We start from the raw sequence: 18,771 nt of genomic DNA, 5'->3' as shown, positions 1-18,771 counted from the left end.
GTAATCGATTTTAATAATTCTTTTTTTATTGGTGTTGAGTACCAATAATAGACGTTTAAGTAGTAATGTCGTTTATTGTTGAAAAATAATTATTTATTAGGAACACACATAACTTTCAATTTTCACAGGATTTTTAAGAAAATGAAATTTAAATATATTATTTCATTTGTACTTAAATATCCATAATTACTTCAGGACAGTAACTGAATATTCAAAAGTAATTTTCTAGATTCATGGAGTTAAGTGAAGGTAGAAAATATATTGAAAACAAGAATGATTATATTTATAAAACAGCAATTCCAATTTGATTAGCAGCAATAAAGTTTTCGTAAAATTACCTGTGGAGGCTGTCAATGCACAAGTTCATTACTGTACTTACTATAAATACACAGCTCAAAATATGCTTATTTAAAAACTAAATACTTTATATTAGCCATGATGCGATGATCTTGGTATGAAACTGGTTGATGAAACCAAACTTTTCGTGAATCAACTAATTAATTTAATTGATGGCATCCAGACCGTTTATGACCCATTGGACTGGTGGAAACATACATAGAAACTTGATAAGCTTCCAGTTATACTATAAATTTCCATTTATTTTCCAATCGACGGTGGATTAAAGAGATAGCTCTCTCATTCATTGGTCGTCGAGATCACCGGATATTATACCACTTGATTTATTCCTTGGAAAAATTTATAAAATAAGGTTTATAAGCTACACGGCCTCAAACGAGAGCCTCATATTTTTGGATTCCTAAAAAATCTAATAATTTAAACTAAATAAAATGAAATTTTTCAAACTATCGTACGTTAGAAATGTGAAAATTGAAAATTATGTATTTTTAGTGATTCCTAAGAAATTATCGTCGAAATTAAATTTCAAAAATGCCAATATTATTTTCAATTAAGAGCATATTTTATATCATCCCAACAAAAAAATAATTATTTTACAGAGATGGTTACACTTTAAAACGGACACACAGTATTAGTCGAAATATTAAAATACTTACAAGATCTGAAGGTTTTCTAAACTCCTTGCAACAAAATCTACAAACTCTATCAGTAAGATTTTGATGCTCTAGTAGATGCTTTTTATACTTTTCCTGCAAACATGTTTTAAAGCTGCAGTATTTGCATTCAAAGTTCTTTGATGCTTCCAGCTTTTCTATGTCTTTCAATAAGGCGTTTTTACTTGGAAAACTAAAAGGAAGATATTTGTCCTAACGTCACCATATAGTTCATATATACAAAGTTGAGACAAAGTTTACTTATATTTGATATACCTTTTAATTTTTTCAATATCCAATCCTAAGTTTTCTACAACTGAAGCTGGACTTTTACTCTCAAAACTCTGTCTTTCTGCTACAGGGACATTATCACTAGTTGGTTTTACCGTAATCTAAAAAAAACACAATAAATCCAAAATTCACACTGTTTAATGGAAAAAAAATTATTACTTTATCTCCTAGATCGTTTTCCTTGATTATTGACACTTCTCCAGAACATAAATGCTTTAAAAAGATAATTGGATCAGAAAACAGTTTATGACAGTTAATGCAAAAAACTGTGGCATCACAAGGTATCATATCAGTATTAATAATATTGTTGTCCGAGCCTGTAAAATTTATAAATAAACAGAACAATTTTACTTAAAGTACTAACCAAGCGAATACCTGTATCACTAAGGCTTATAGGCAACTCTGCCAAATTAACAGCTGATAGTCCAGGCCCATCATCAATTACGTTAATAGTTGTTAAGCTATTATTTTTACTTGCATCACTGGAATTTAAAACTTCATTTGTGTTTACTATTATATCCGTTTTTGTGGTGTCTGTCAGCACATGGTTTAGAGGGTTGCAGAAGTAGGAGTCATTCTAAAATAAAATATATAATAACCGATCGAAAAAACCACTTTTTATGAATATATTTGAAACCGTTCTTCGGGATAGAACAGCTGCCTGGCTTCTTCCTCAAATAGAGGGGGACACAATTGGTTAATTGTGCCACTGGAGAATATAAGTGGACTATATTTATTTACCTTTTATATTCCTCGAAAGACCACAGTTTATATGGCGTTGAACCAATTAACTAATTAAATGAAACAAATTTTTAAAATACAGAATTTATTACATCTGAAGATGGGAAAATGGAACAGTTATTCATTAAAGCAAATGTAAACTAGGGATTGTCTTTGCTATTTTCTTTCTGTATATTTAATTTAACCTGATTTGCACTCAAGGGCGTACCCAGAATTTCAGCTAGGGGGAGGCAGCTCATATCTGTCCAACTACTAGTTCTAAAACTACTGAATATTTCGCTATTGTTTGTAGAGCAATAATAAACATTGGTGGAATAATTTCCCTCTACGGATAATGTTTCTAGAAATTTCACAAGCTCTGAAAAATTTTGAGAACATTTTCTGATTGATTTATATTTTTCGGACCATCTCGTCTCACAATCGTGATAGGTTTGGAGCGTAGTTTCGACGTGTAGTCGATTCTCTGAAAAACGTTATAACATCTTTTAGAGTAAGAGTAGCGACAGTATTTCTAATTTCTGGCACTGCATTCGCATCATTCACAACAAGGTTGAGTTTATGATTTGAACAATGAAAATATAAAGCACGAGGATATTTTTTTCTCAAAATGGCTTGTACGCCACCCTCTTTTCCTGCCATTGTAGAACAGCCATCGAATCCAAACCCTACGTAATCTTTGGTTGAGAGGTTAGAACTAATCAAGAAATTGTCAATTGCTTCGGCAATTGCTGCCTATTGACAGCTGTTTTTTCCCAGCTATGTCTGCTGTTTCATCAGCTATGTCTGCTGTTTCAAGACTGCGTAAGCCATGGTCTTCTGAACCTCACTTATTATATTCTCCTCCTTAATAACTTCGCCACATAAATTTATCAATTCGTTTTGTATTTTTGGCGATGTGTAAACTGCATTGCGACGGCACTTTTCTATTCTATTCTAATTTTTATATTCGGCTTTAATCCTAGATGGCTCTGATTATCTTGTCGGGAGCGGAAACTACGAGATGCGACGGTTTCGCAGGAGATTTAAATTATATTGAGTCGCTAACAGTATACTATATCGAAGGTTGTAGATTATTTAATTATAGATAAAAAAATATTAACTCAAAATATCTGGCTGAAAAGATATTTTGTTTCACTTTGCAACACTTCATTTTGCGTAGAGTAGGTAACACGTCTTTAATTTCCACTTGCCAGGAAAATTGACGTTTATTTTATCTTCTGGGGGCCCTACCTGGGTACACCCCTGTTGCTTCTTAGCGGATAACTTCACTAACTTCTTACTGATAATATAACTACCCACAATGGTGCTTATACTCTAATCACAATGGGTTAAATACTTTAACCTATTGTATCAACACAGGACGACCGGGCTCATAACTACCGACAATAATACATGTAGTTTTTTTTTACTAGGTTTAGAGTATAAGGGTATTTACGGACCTTCACTAGGTCACTAAAGGTGTAAAGAGAGAGAAAGAGAAAAACCCGCCTTGGGTATTAGGGGTAATAGGAAAAACTCCGTGAGCAACTTCTCACTCCGATCGCGACTACGACTCGCGACTAGACTCACACACTACTTCTCGGCGATAGTGCCTCAATTTGACTGTGACAGTAACTCAACTCGACTGTTTTAACTAAACTTTGATATATATTTCAGTGCGCGTTAACGTTTTTCTTAAAAGGAACCCACTTCCTGAGTAGGTAAAGGACATAATTTAGATAGACCTCGCGAATATACCTTTTCTGAATTCTGACTTTTACCACTTTTTTTACTTTTACGCTTTTGTCTGAACCTGGCATTACTTCTATTACTCTAGCTAAAGGCCATTGCAAATGAACTGACTTATCTTCCTTTAAGAGAACTACGTCATTCATTTTAAGATTTGGTGACGGAGTTAACCATTTTGGTCTATTTCGCAGGAGATTTAAATAGTCAATCTCTTCCAAAATGATTATTGAATTTGAGTCAGGTGTTGATAAAATGTTAACCTATTTTTAGTAATATGTGGTACATCAGGCTCGGGATACGCTGTGAGACTTTTTCCAATTAAAAATGACCTGGAGTTAAGTACGAAATATCAAACGGATCATTAGAAACAGGACAGAGAGGTCGAGAGTTAAGTATAGCTTGAATCTGTGTAAGGGCTGTAATTAACTCCTCAAAAGTAAAGTGAGGACTCCCGATGATACGAACCATTTGATACTTAGCTCTTTTAATTGCAGATTCCAATATTACTCCGCAATGTAGACTGCGAGGTAGAATAAATTTCCATTGGATTTGTAGAGTCGATAAAAATTTTACAACTGCATCAGAGTTATTCTTTGATTTGAAAAAATTGTAAACTTCTTTGAGTTGATTTTAAGCTTCGCTTTCGCTAAATATAAATCAAAATCATAATCATTGATGGATTTTTAAGACGTGAAATAAATCTCTTTAAAGTCATCAAGAATGCGTGTTGATAAATAGGAAACCAATTCTATATGAACAGCCTTTGTGATCATACAGACAAAAATTGCAATGTATGATTTTATAAATTGAGCCTTTCATTAATTGATGTTCTTAAACAGGTATAGGCTCAGAGCGTGATGCAAAAGTACTCAAGATAACAAATCTATACGCTGTTTAATTTCTGCTAGGGCCTTAAAATATTTATCTTCAAATTCGAGTGTACATTTTTTCGGTTTTCTATGAATGCCTATAATTTTAAAAGTACTCAAGATGGATTTTTTTTTAAACTTTTTTGAATCCCTGAGCACCTGTTCAATTGTCCGTTTGCAGCTTATCGTTAATTTTTGAAACACCCTGTATGTAGTTCACCTACACTTTCATACCAATTGTGTAGATAATAAAGTCTAACAATTTCAATATACCGCGGATTTAAATATGGTAATGAACTAAGTAATAAATTGATTTTATTGATGAAAATATGATGATGGCGTCCCATATTTCCATATTTATTTAGTTGACAAGAGTCACCATAAAGCTTAAAGAGAAAACTCATCAAAATAATGATGTCCAACCAACAATGAATTCTGACTATGTAAAATGTAAATAATTTTTACCGATGATAAAAGGTATTTATGTAAAATTGAAAAAGAAATCGTCAAGAAAATTGTCTAATACTATAATGATAAAATACCATTCTCATAAAACGTTATTAATTTAAATTTGTTAATAAGCTTATTCATTTGCTTGTGATATCAATTCAAGTAAGATAAGTATCTTATTAATCTGAACGATATCTAATGAGTTTGATGATGAGCGAGCCTGAGCAATGTCATGTTCAATCCAATTAATGACGTTTCCACTCCCGGTATAATTGCCTCCACAACTATTCTATTTGACGATTGTCTCAAAGGTGCCGCTGAAAGGCACCGCCAGCGACACATTTGAAGATAAAAGAAACCGCAAAATAGTTTTAGTTGGAGGCAACTATAACTTTTTTCGAATCGGTCAATTACATTCACTGCAATAAATTCTTAAAATAATAAATGCTAGTGCCAAAACTACTCAAAAAACAAAATTTTGAGAAATCGACTTAATTTTTTCTTAGATTTATTTTCAATACTATTTTAAGATAAAAAATATATATTCCCTTTTCGTTTTTATTTGCTATCTGATGGTGCTTTGAGATTAACAAGAAGACATTTCTTTTTTCTCATGCATATTTTATGAAATTATTAATTAGTTCTATACTATTCAAATACCGTTTCAACGATGCAACAATCAGTTTTGTGTTAGTGGATCTGGTAATTCTCGCAAATAAGAGCCCTTCTGGAACCGATGGACTCACGTTGAACATGTTTCTAAACATGCCAGAGTGTAGGTACATTAAACCATCTTACAAATTTAATCAACCTGTCTTTTCAAAAAGGAGTTTTTCCCAACTGCCTTAAGAAGGCAATAATAATCCCTCTACATAAAGGAGAAGATAAACATCAGTCTTCCAACTATCGCCCAATTGCTCTTCTTCCCACACTATCAAAAATTATTGAAAGATTAGTGAAAAAAAGGCTCCTATCATTTCTACTGAAATTTAAAATACTCACTCCTCAACAATTTGGATTTTTAAATAACAAATGCACAAAAGATGCTATTTTCCCTTTTTAAAAATGTATACTGTAGCTTAAACAACCAACATCCTACGGCAACAATCTTCTGTGATTTTTCTAAAGCTTTTGATTGCGTAAGCCATGATATCTTAATAAAAAAGTTGCAACACTACGGGTTTAGAGGTATCTCAATAACAGGAGTCCGTTTATGAGGATTGATGCTACGATGTCTTCTTGCAACCCAATAGAATGTGGAGTGCCTCAAGGTTCAGCGCTTGGCCCTATTTTGTTTCTCATATTTATCAATGATATTGCTAATGTGAATATTAAAGGAAGAACCTGCCTATTCGCGGATGATATTAGTTTTACCTGGAGTAATCCGGATATTGCCGAACTTCATAAAATCATATCAAGTGACTTAACTTCTATCAAAGCATGATGCGACTCTAATCTTATCTGCCTTAACATCTCCAAAACTAATTTTTTGTCCTATAAAAATAATATCTATTGTAATATAATATCTTTTGTACTGGATAACGCAACCATTGACGAAGCCGACTCAGTGAAATTTTTGGGGCTTACTGTTAACAAGTCGTTAAAATGGGGAATGCACATTAACCCTTTAACAAGAAAATTAGTCAAAGTCAAAATATACTTTATTTGCTAAGTTTACAAACTTGTGCTAAAAAGCTTCCTAATTCTAGAATTTATAATACAAGTATTTATTTGGTTATACAGAATACAGGACAAAAACAGAATACAGAATCGATTTTGATTGTGCATAGAAGCATATTTTATACAATCAAAGAAAAAAATCAAAAAAGAAGAAAAGAAAAGGCGAGAACCAACATAAAACAAGAATAATAAAAAAAATAAATAAAATAATAAAATAAATCTGATCAACAGATATATAATTCATTTTAAATATTAAAATGAGTTGTTAAAATACTCTTCAATGCTGTAGTAAGCTTTTGGTAAGATTAATTTCTTTAGTTCTCTCCTAAACTTTTTAAGGTCTGTAACAGTCCTAATCGAGAAGGGAACATGATTAAATATTTTACGACTAATAAATATAAGAGAGTTTCTCGTAAGCGAGGAGGTGGGGATTGGAAGAGATAAGTTGGCCCACTTGACGAGTATTATGACTACTGCAGGATGGTGGACTTACGGACTTATGTATGAGTGTTGCATTTTCCAATATAAAGAGTGAGAAAACTGTTAAAATTCTTTCAGCTACAAAAAGAGGTTTACAAGAGACTCTCAGACCAACACCACACAGATACCTTAATGCTTTTTTCTGAATAGTAAAAATTATGTTAAGGAGTCCCTTGGAGCACAAACCCATAACGGATATGAGAGTCTATTAGGGCGAAATAAACTAACGAGCAAACAACCTCCCCAACTCATGCCTGGCAACCCTGACTGCAAAAAACAAGAAGAAAGTTTAGCAGCGAGGCCCAAAACGTGGTTGTCAAACCTTAAACTCTTATCAATGACGAGGCCGAGAAATCGAATAATCCCTACCATGTAGTGGGCTCTGCTCATCAAACAAAAAACCCTCTACATTACACTTAAAGCCCAGAACAAAAGTCTTATTAACATTGAATACAAACTGATTGTAGATGCACCACTCTTTAATTTTGTGAAGGTCCTCTACTATGAGAGATCTGACTACTTTTTGATCTTTGTTATGCCACAGAATTGTAGTATCATCGGCAAACTGAACCACTAGTCCATGCAGTGATAGAGAGCTTAAGTCATTAACGTATAATAAAAATAAAATAGGACCTAACACTGACCCTTGAGGTACATCACATTTAAGATGTGCTATCCCTGACGAAAATCCAGATGCAACCAAATGCCAACCACCCCACTCCCCTAAATTCGTAAAAATCTTAGATCTTAATCTCTGATCTTAGAGCAAATTAAGCTCCGCTTGTTTTGCGCTAAGATCAATTTCCAAGGAGCTTAGCCTCTTAACCTCTATAACAGTGTATTTTTTCCCTCTTTGAATCACACCTTCGTTACGCCCTTCCTTTTTGGGGTGTGTGTCACTCAATTTGACAAAATTTTCAGACTTCAAAAGAGAGCTTTGCGTTATACACTTAGACTTAATTATAGAGCTCATTGCCAGAATTTCTTTAAAAAATTTAATATCCTAACTTTACCGTCACTACTTATATATGAGTCCGTTTGTCTAATTTCTAAGCAAGCACGTTTCATCAAATTCAGATAGGCCATCCCATAATTATCCTCTCAGAAATTATCCTCTCGGAGTATGATTTATAGCTGCCTACTCCACATTCATTGAAATTGGTAAAAAACTCTATATTTTACAAAGCAAAAAAAATACAGAATCATTTGCCATTGAACATCAAGTCCATCACATCTTTTCCTACTTTCCGTAAGGCATTAAAATCATTCCTACTGGAGAGAGCCTTTTACTCGGTAAACGATTTTTTTAATACTTAATTTTAACTTCACACACACACTCTTCTATTACTTAGACTTATCTATTGTTTTTATATGTACTGTTTTATGTAGCTATATCTATATCTTACTTTTCTTTTATACTTTTTTAATGAACACTTTTGTATATTTTTATATATATACTTTTTTACTTTTTTAGGTTTCCCTTTTTTTTTTCTTTTTTTGACATTGTATACATGCAATTGTATATTTTTTAATTGTGTTTTAATTATTTATTCATATTTTTGAGCACATACAATTATTGATTTGTATAAGTTTGTATATTTGTTTTACTAGTTTTATTTTATAGTTTTTGTGTGTTTTGTTTATTTATATGTTTACTTTAGTTATCAGCTATGTCTACAAATTAAATTGTAAAATTTTTTGACAATAAAGCGATTGATTGATTAATTGATACGATGAAAAGGCTTATAAACCAAAAATATAAATACCAAAGCTGTCGGGGAGTATAGAATTTCTGGTAAATATCTTCAAATAATCATCTGATAATGCCTTCTACACATAATAGGTCCTTTAGCAAATAAAATAAATACATGTCTATTGCAGGGTGTATTTCTAGATGTCTGGAAGAAGAGCATAGTTAAGCCGATTCCAAAAACTGCAGAGCTGGCTAGTCTTAACGATCTTAGACCTATCAGTATACTACCGGCTATGTCAAGAGTTATTGAAAAATTTAAAATAATTCCAAGCTCAGTCGGGCTCTAGAAAGCAGTTTAGTACGTCGTCGTGTTTGTTCTTAAAAAAGTTCTTAACGTTCTTAACCATTAAACATAATGAGGAGGAGGTCATCGACACTTCTTACAATGCTAGACTTTAATAAAGCAGTTTTTAAAGTCTAATTAACGTCTAATCCAAGGTGTCAGGATTACAAAATGGTGCATGAGAAATTGCAGTACTATAAGTGTTATATGTCTCAACCCGTAATAAACTTTTTTACAAATTTCTTGCTTAATAGAGCATGTTGTGTGTCAGTTCCAATGGAATCTGGGGTAAACAAATCAAAGTACAAACCAATAAAGCAATTCTGATAAGCCAAAATAAACAAGCAAGGGAGCACCTGAAAAATGATATGTCAATTATCTTAAATAAAGAACCCATTCCTTTTAAATCGGAATCAAAAAGCTGGGAATAATTATTAACAAAACAACAAAGTTTAAAACACACATCAACAATAAATTAAAAGTAGCTTACTATCAATTAAATGGTAATGAAACAAACCTTAAGTCAATAACTTAATATCGCTTAAAAATGTATATCACCTAAAAAACTGTCTATCCTCAAAAATTAAATACTTTCTTTGTGTCGCGAAAAGGTGGTTCCTATTAAAAGACAAATTTTTTGTTGAGATTCGACGCGAAAAGGGTATAATTTGGCAATAAAAATGATGAATGGCACCTTACCTTTGGAATTTCTGGATATGAGTGTCGCAGGGATTCCTTATTTCCTCTGGAGAACTTGACTGGGTTCTGCTTGTTTCAAAGCATTCACTTAGATAAGATTTTCTTAAAAACAATGTAGACTTTAGCAAAAAAGAACTTGCGAAGAACTACCTTTTGAGAATTACTTTTTTTTTTAATATGCTTGGAGAGAGAGACGACTGGTGGCGCTTCAATCGCAAGACTGCTAAGTCGTCTGCGCATCCAGTTGCCAACCAAGTATTGCCAATGTATAAATATAAAAATTTAACTTTAGACGCGGGAAATCATTGTTGCAGCGACACTTTGTGATACCCTAATTTTATCATTATTTGATTACGGGGATGTGGTATACTCCGACTCTATAACACGTTTATACAGTGCTTTCATTTCAAAACAATCCACCCTTGTCAAATTAGATATACAGGGGGACGTTTAATTATGTATTTACTGAAGTTGTGTCAATCACCTCCTCACCTCAAGCTAACCTCACTTTATTGTGTCAAATGGGAAGGAAAATTGTGTGATACATCATAGTAAGGAGCGTAAAATTCTCTATTCAACGGTACCAAAAAAAAAATGAAATCGGTAAATGTGTAAGCAAATAGTTAGCGAAAATGTATAGAAATAATGAATATTTTATTTACGCCAAACTTTGGTATGTCAAATGGCTACCCCATGGTGTGATACATTATTTTAAAGGGCATTCATTATGCTATCAATGGTAAATTGATAAAAAAAAATAAAATTGATTGTAAAAAAAAATAAAATTGATTGACCAAGAAGCAATTAAAGTGTAAATCGGTAGGGTAGAAAAACAAATTTAATTAGTTTAACAAATTTATTTTATTAAATGTTCAAAATGCGCGCCATTATTAGCAAGAGAATAAAAAAGCCTATTTTCAAACTCCTTACGAACATTGGCAAGGGTCTATCCGCTAATTTCTCTGCATTCTTGAAATATCCTATATTTTTTAAATTCTCAATACACTCAGGTGGGGTTTTATAAACTTTGCTTTTTAAGTAGCCCCGAAGAAAAAAGGCTAGTGGGGTTAGGTCCGGAGACCGCGCAGGCCATTCGATTGCACCACGTCTGCCAATCCACTTTTCTCGAAAATTTTCATCAAGCCACTCTCGAACTACCAAAGTGTAGTGCGCGGGAGCTTCATACTGCTGAAAATGTATATTATTTTCATTCAATAATATAGCACCATGTTGATCTACTTGATTTTCCATAGATTGGATGATGGAAGGGTTTATTGCATTTTTTAAAAGGTTTAGATAAATTTCGGCAGTCAAATTTTCTTCCAAAAAAAAGGCCCGATTATGTCATTCCCATAAATTCCTGCCCAAACATTAATTTTTTGGGGATATTGGGTATGGCCTTCCCGAAAAACATGCGGATTTTCATTATCCCAGTATCTACAGTTATGTCTGTTCACCAGGCCATTTAAAAAAAAGGTCGATTCGTCACTGAAGCAAATGTTCTTCAATAAATGGGGATCGTCGTTAATTCGCTGGCACATCACTTCACAAAATTGAATTCTCCTATCAAAATCATCTTCTCCGAGTTCATGAAAAATATGAATTTTATAAGGAAAGAACTTATTTTTTTTTAACTTTATGTACGGAACCAGTGGAAATATTTGTTGGTTTTGCGGCCTTTGGTATAGACAAAATTGGATCCATAGCAAATTGTCCTAGTACTTCAACTTGGCATGCTTCATCGACAACTCTATTTTCATATTTTTTCTTATTGCAAATCGATCCCGTCTCTTCAAATTTTCGTATCAATTCTAATACGTATTTATAGCTCACGTTTTTATCTTGATACCTTTCATTAAATGCTCTCGCGGTTCTGCGAGCACACCGATCTTGAGCTCCATAAAGGAAAATTATTTCTATTCTTTCGGCTAGCGTATACACCATTTTAACTAAAATTGAAAAATTGCACGCGTCAAACTGACAGTTTTAACAATAATAAAGCGCCTGCTTTTTAAACGCCTTAAAAATTTAAGGAATTGCAGTGTTTTTTTTAGGTTTCGCAAAAAATATAAGTGAAATAAATACACATACAAAGTTATAAGACTGCAAAGATTTTTGCAAAAAATTTGAAGACACTCTTTTTTCTCGCAAATAACGGTACACATTCTTTACTTAAAAAAATAAATAATTTGCTTGAACTAAATTTACTGTTTGTTACCACACATTTTAACTTCTAAATTGCTTGTTTTTTTTTTTTTTTTTTGATGATCTGTTATAAAAAATGCAAGAATTTTAAAATGATGTAGGTACCACACTAAAAGTATTCATTTAAATTACCAAAGTTTGGCGTAAATAAAATATTTATTATTCTAGACATTTTCGCTAACTATTTGCTTACACATTTACCGATTTAATTTTTTTTGGTACCGTTGAATAGAGAATTACACTGCTTACATTGATGTATCACACGATGGGGGTTCCCATTTGACATATTAAAGTGAGGTTAGCTGGAGGTGAGGAGGTGATTGACAGAACTTCAGTAAATGCATAATTGAACGTCCCCCTGTATATCTAATTTGACGTGTTTTTTTTTTATTTATTTAAGAAAGTTATTAAGGGTGGATCTTCTTTTGAAATGTCTTGAAATAATTTTGAAACACCTGCATGATATTCTCTTTTAACATCCCCAATAGAGATCATGTAACTCCACATCTAAATAATAACAAAATTTTAACCATGGAGTATAGAAGAAAGTTTCATATGTACTGCTTTGTCTATGGGATAATCAAGACTAGAAAACCGGAGTATCTGCATGACTAATGTCACTACCACACACTGCTCATGAAACTAGAAACATTAATTTATATAGAGTTCTGACATTAATACTCCTGCAGACTCAACTAAAGGCTCCTGACTAACTAATATGTACATACATTTTTGTTTTATTCTTGTCTGACTCTCCTTCTGTGTTTTTTTTTAACAATAAAGGAGCACGCATTCGCTCCATATATTCGATACATACAAGTAAACATTATTAAAAATTGTCTGGACCGTCCATCATCCAGCGTCTTTCGCCATTTATCGTTTCCTCCGCCTCCCTCTAGCCTCAGGCTTATAATTAATTATTATGGGAAAATTATCTATAAAAATATATTTTAATATTAATTACTTAGTTTCCTTTATTAATTATCTTTAGATAGACGAGTTTGTCCCACTCTTGGCTTCTTTTATCAGTAGCTGAAGAGTATCGGTTGTTGAAAATCGCGGACAGAGCTTTTAGCCAAGAAACGATGTAATTTGAAATATTAAATATATTTTAAATTACAAGATGCAATATCCATAATATTTTAGTAAGTTTGGAGGAATGTTTAGTAAGAGCTGATTAGAGAACCATTTTTCAAATAATGCCTCATACCGCAGTCGTATCTTCATGGTAATCAGCCGAAGATTGAGTAATATTTTTAGCAGACAAAAGTAACGCATTTTTAACAAATCCTTCTATACTGCCGACATGAAGGCAATAATGCCTCGGTTGCCTCTTGAGTTTGCACCTTTCATCTAAATATATTATGTGTCTAATTAAGTCACGATATAAGTTAATACTACGTCACTCTTTTAAAATAATCTAAATATTAAACTATCGGTCTTTTCGTCGGTACGCTTTCATCGTATTTATCGTCATTCAAGTAAGAATAAAACGATTATCCTTCAATCCTAAATGACGTCGATCCCTCGTATTTAATTATAAATTTAAAAACTTTTTAATCAGATTTACTTACATGTAATTTTATAGATGGTATCGAAGCACTTTCAAACTCATCATTATTGCCAACCAAATCTAAATATATCATTTGCAGGCCATTTTCAGTAGAGACATTTGCATTACCACTCGAGTCCACTAATTGTTGCTTAATAGAATTTTCAGGACTTATAACTGTCTTTTCTGGTAAATTTAGATTATTTGGACCTAATTCTCCTCCACCAACATCTGTATGGTTTTTATGCACATGTTTTATATGCCACCTACACATTGTTACTGTTTTAAAGTACTTATAGCAATAGGGGCATATGTAAGGTCTAACATCTGTATGAATTACTAAATGTCGCTTCAAAAGTGTACTATTCACAAATGTCTTATCACAAATATCACATTTGAAATCATGTTCGAGGTTATGAGTTTTTATGTGTTCAGTTAATTTATATTTCATCGCAAATGACCTAAAAAATATAAAATAATTACTGTTAACTTTCTTAGTAATTCTTACTAAACACTTACTTTAAACAGAAGCGACACTTAAATTTTTGAATATTCATGTGCTGCATCATATGCCTTCTTAGTGCCATAAATCTGGTAAATCTTGCCTTGCAATATTCACACTGATGCGGTCTTTCTAAAGGGGATTCTGTGCCGGTATTGGGTATTCGAGATTTTGGCGGTTTTACTGGAAAAATACCTACGAACCACTATTTTAATATGACCTACATAGGGATCCTATGTGAATATGGGATCCATTGGCGACATAGTTTTTATTCAATTAGCAAAAACTTGCATTGTTTGAGGTGCTTTAATATGCCGTTGAGAAACTTTTTTTTAAGGGATATCAAAAAAAAACAATAACATTTGCACTTTTAAATTTAAGTATTGATGTTTTTTTTTAGATTTTATCTGAAAAACCATCATAAAAAGAAAAATGCATTTTTCACATTTTTTTTTAAGTAGGCGTTTAAAACCAATGAATCAGACATTGTACTAGGCTGTACTAGCTAGTACTATCTGTTTATCAACCACGTTTTATTTTTTAATTTTTTTTTGGAGAATGTTATTTTTAATTGTTAAATTGTTCCCTCGGAACCAATACAATTTTGTAAAGTCAAATTATGTGTCATTTTTAATAGCAATACAAAACATTTGGTCATATGTATTGTATTATTATTAAAAATCATAGTAAGCATCATAACAGTAATTCAATCTTTCCCCATCTTGCAAATCAGAAGAGTTTAGTTTTTTTTTATGTTTTACTGTTTCGCGGACATCCAGAGATCTTTTTTAGTATTTTGTGTCATTTGATCAAAGTAATTATTTTTTTCTCGAATTAATGCATGCTTTGTAAAATTTCTAAGTTATTATTTATATTACATAAAAACATTTTATTATTGAGATTATCAGTAGTGTCTATTTCATACCATTTTTTGGAATGTTTAAAGCATCATATTTTTAAAATTTGTTAAATTTATTGTTTTTTTATTGAAACATTTTTACAAGGTATGTTAAAATTTGCGTATTAAGGATATGGTCTGAAACGGCTTCTGATATTTCTACGGACGACTTAAAGCTTATTAGGTTATTTAAATAGTGAACAATAAAACTATCAAATTTTGAGTATTCACCTCTATATTTATATGAGTTGTTTCTGTTAACATTCGTTTTAGGTTAAATTTTGTCAAAATGTTCTCGAACCAGTTTTTCTAAGGAGTCTTGCGAAAAAAATGATATTAAAATCACCTACAATAATGAAGTTCTCGTGAGTTATGTTATTTTTCTCTAATCTCTTAAAAGTATAAATTGTTGTACAATAAATTAGATCTACTGAAAGTGCCGGCTATGAAGAAAAGTTCGCATGCTGAAGTACATTTGACTCAGATTTATTATATATTCATATGTATACTTAATGTCCCTGTTTGAGTCGATTCCATCATTATTACTATTAACTGGTGGAACCTCACTGGTACCAGAACTCTTCTGACACATAACTAATCCCGCATAGGGCAGTGAGTTATCACCAGGCATCCTGGACTTCTAACTGCTGTATTTTATTCTTAAGGTAAGCTATTTCCAATGAATATGCATGATTCTCAGCTTCTAATGCTGGAATGGAATTCCTCTAATAAAAATAATGTGGATTCCTCTATGTCCCTTTTTAATTAGTCCATGTTATCACAATGCTCCTCATTTTTTTTCTCCAATGCTACCTTTTCATTCCTTAGTTTATACATTTCTTCACTCAAGGTAGCAATTTCCAAAAGTTTGTTATTTTGTCATTTACAAGGATATCTTCTTCAAAATCTTGAGTTAGTGTACGGTTTTTGGTAATTTAGTGGCTCAATTTTTTCAATTAATTCATTTAGTGAAGCTATTTTTTGATGTAGCTGTCGTCATCATTCTCGATTTGAATAAGATCAAACAAGTCATCCTTTTAAGTTTAATTTTGATATCATGATTCTTCTTTCTCAAATCGCCCAACTCCTCTAATATTAAATGCATTTTTCACATTTTTTTTTAAGTAGGCGTTTAAAACCAATGAATCAGACATTGTACTAGGCTGTACTAGCTAGTACTATCTGTTTATCAACCACGTTTTATTTTTTAATTTTTTTTTGGAGAATGTTATTTTTAATTGTTAAATTGTTCCCTCGGAACCAATACAATTTTGTAAAGTCAAAGCTTCATGTGGTTTTATTTGTATATATTTTTATTCTAGTTCAAAAAGGCCGTGCAACTATTATAAATTCCCTAGCGAAAATGCAAAGAAAAATAAAACTATATGAACCGATAATAGATAATTTACATGAATGGATTGTCTGGTGTTTGAATATATTTTAAAATATCGAAAACAACAAAGAAATTAACAATTTTTTTTAAATTCAGTTCAAAAAGGCTGTTTCATCATGTTTTCCGTTATTTTCTAGACATGATATGATTAAGCGAGATAGGATTTTAATTCCTTAACTTGAATACCATATAATGATCTAAAAACGTCCTTGACATCTGGATTTCTTTTTTAACGGATTCATTGTGAAGCAGTCCATAGTGACGACTAAAATATCGCTCTGCATTTATTGCTTTTAGCGACGGTAAAATTTACTTTTTTTAGTTACGTTCTATATTAAAATAAAGCCTTAAGTTTATATGTTCGTTTGTTTGGTATGCTAATAGTCAAAAACAATAATTAGTGCTTGTTTAAAACACAAAAAACCATAGTGTAACCTATTTGTTTAATAAAACCTGTGTTATCAGTTCTCAAAATATATATATATATTATACATATTGCTCTCCTTTTGTTTGATGAGCACCATCTTATTGGAATCTACTGTGCTGTGCTTATGGTATGTAGATAAGGCTGACATTAATTTTTACCTGGCCTTTAATATCAAAGCTGTGGTTGACTACCTAGATGGTATTATCCAAATTTTTTTACAATTCATTGATGATAATTGTACAAGATGGACAGCAAATTTAGATGTAGGTGCTGGGCTAATAAGGCTAATGTGTACTACTGCTGCGTTGTTTGTAATAATTTATTTCACCCTAGCTGTTTAAAAAGGGATTTTAGAACCCACAAAAAAAAAGATAAACAAAAAATCTTTTGTTCCCAACAATGTGAAGAAACTGGTTTTGAAAAAGGTTCTTGTGATTTAATATTAGAGGAGTTGGGCGATTTGAGAAAGGAGAATTATGATATCAAAATTAAACTTAAAAGGATGACTTGTTTGATCTTATTCAAATCGAGAATGATGACGACAGCTACATCAAAAAATAGCTTCACTAAATGAATTAATTGACAAAATGGAGCCACTAAATTACCAAAAACCGTACACTAACTCAAGATTTTGAAGAAGATATCCTTGTAAATGACAAAATAACAAACTTTCGGAAATTGCTACCTTGAGTGAAGAAATGTATAAACTAAGGAATGAAAAGGTAGCTTTGGAGAAAAAAAAATGAGGAGCATTGTGATAACATGGACTAATTAAAAAGGGACATAGAGGAATCCACATTATTTTTATTAGAGGAATTCCATTCCAGCATTAGAAGCTGAGAATCATGCATATTCATTGGAAATAGCTTACCTTAAGAATAAAATACAGCAGTTAGAAGTCCAGGATGCCTGGTGATAACTTACTGCCGTATGAGGGATTAGTTATGTGTCAGAAGAGTTCTGGTACCAGTGAGGTTCCACCAGTTAATAGTAATAATGATGGAATCGACTCAAACAGGGACATTAAGTATACATATGAATATATAATAAATCTGAGTCAAATGTACTTCAGCATGCGAACTTTTCTTCATAGCCGGCACTTTCAATATTTCTAATTTATTGTACAACAATTTATATTTTTAAGAGATTAGAGGAAAATAACATAACTCACGAGAACTTCATTATTGTAGGCGATTTTAATATCATTTTTTTCGCAAGACTCCTTAGAAAAACTGGTTCGAGAACATTTTGACAAATTTTAACCTAAAACGAATGTTAACAGAAACAACTCATATAAATATAGAGGTGAATTCTCAAAATTTGATAGTTTTATTGTTCACTATTTAAATAACCTAATAAGCTTTAAGTCGTCCGTAGAAATATCAGAAGCCGTTTCAGACCATATCCTTACATACGCAAATTTTAACATACCTTGTAAAAATGTTTCAATAAAAAAACAATAAATTTAACAAATTTTAAAAATATGATGCTTTAAACATTCCAAAAAATGGTATGAAATAGACACTACTGATAATCTCAATAATAAAATGTTTTTATGTAATATAAATAATAACTTAGAAATTTTACAAAGCATGCATTAATTCGAGAAAAAAATAATTACTTTGATCAAATGACACAAAACACTAAAAAAGATCTCTGGATGTCCGCGAAACAGTAAAACATAAAAAAAACTAAAACTCATTCTGATTTGCAAGATGGGGAAAGATTGAATTACTGTTATGATGCTTACTATGATTTTTAATAATAATACAATACATATGACCAAATGTATTGTATCGCTATTAAAAAT

The 18,771-nt window shown here is 31.8% G+C and overlaps 1 protein-coding gene across 1 annotated transcript in view; it reads right to left on the bottom strand.

Annotated features, from left to right (window-relative positions):
- LOC126736933 (zinc finger protein 236-like) overlaps window positions 1-18,771 on the bottom strand; it is an 81,338-nt gene that overhangs the window by 31,643 nt on the left and 30,924 nt on the right. The window contains exons 12-17 of the mRNA XM_050441587.1: window positions 14,261-14,438; window positions 13,764-14,202; window positions 1,677-1,878; window positions 1,461-1,618; window positions 1,287-1,402; window positions 1,014-1,203 (exon numbers count right to left, since the gene is read on the bottom strand). Of these exons, the coding sequence (XP_050297544.1) occupies window positions 1,014-1,203; window positions 1,287-1,402; window positions 1,461-1,618; window positions 1,677-1,878; window positions 13,764-14,202; window positions 14,261-14,438 (1,283 nt within the window). The remainder of the gene's footprint in view (window positions 1-1,013; window positions 1,204-1,286; window positions 1,403-1,460; window positions 1,619-1,676; window positions 1,879-13,763; window positions 14,203-14,260; window positions 14,439-18,771) is intronic.

This window comes from Anthonomus grandis, chromosome 5, assembly GCF_022605725.1.
Source record: "Anthonomus grandis grandis chromosome 5, icAntGran1.3, whole genome shotgun sequence".
In the NCBI taxonomy this organism is placed as follows: Eukaryota; Metazoa; Arthropoda; class Insecta; order Coleoptera; family Curculionidae; genus Anthonomus; species Anthonomus grandis.
The sequence above is the reverse complement of the archived record's forward strand: the minus strand, read 5'-3'. Positions and strand labels throughout refer to the sequence as shown.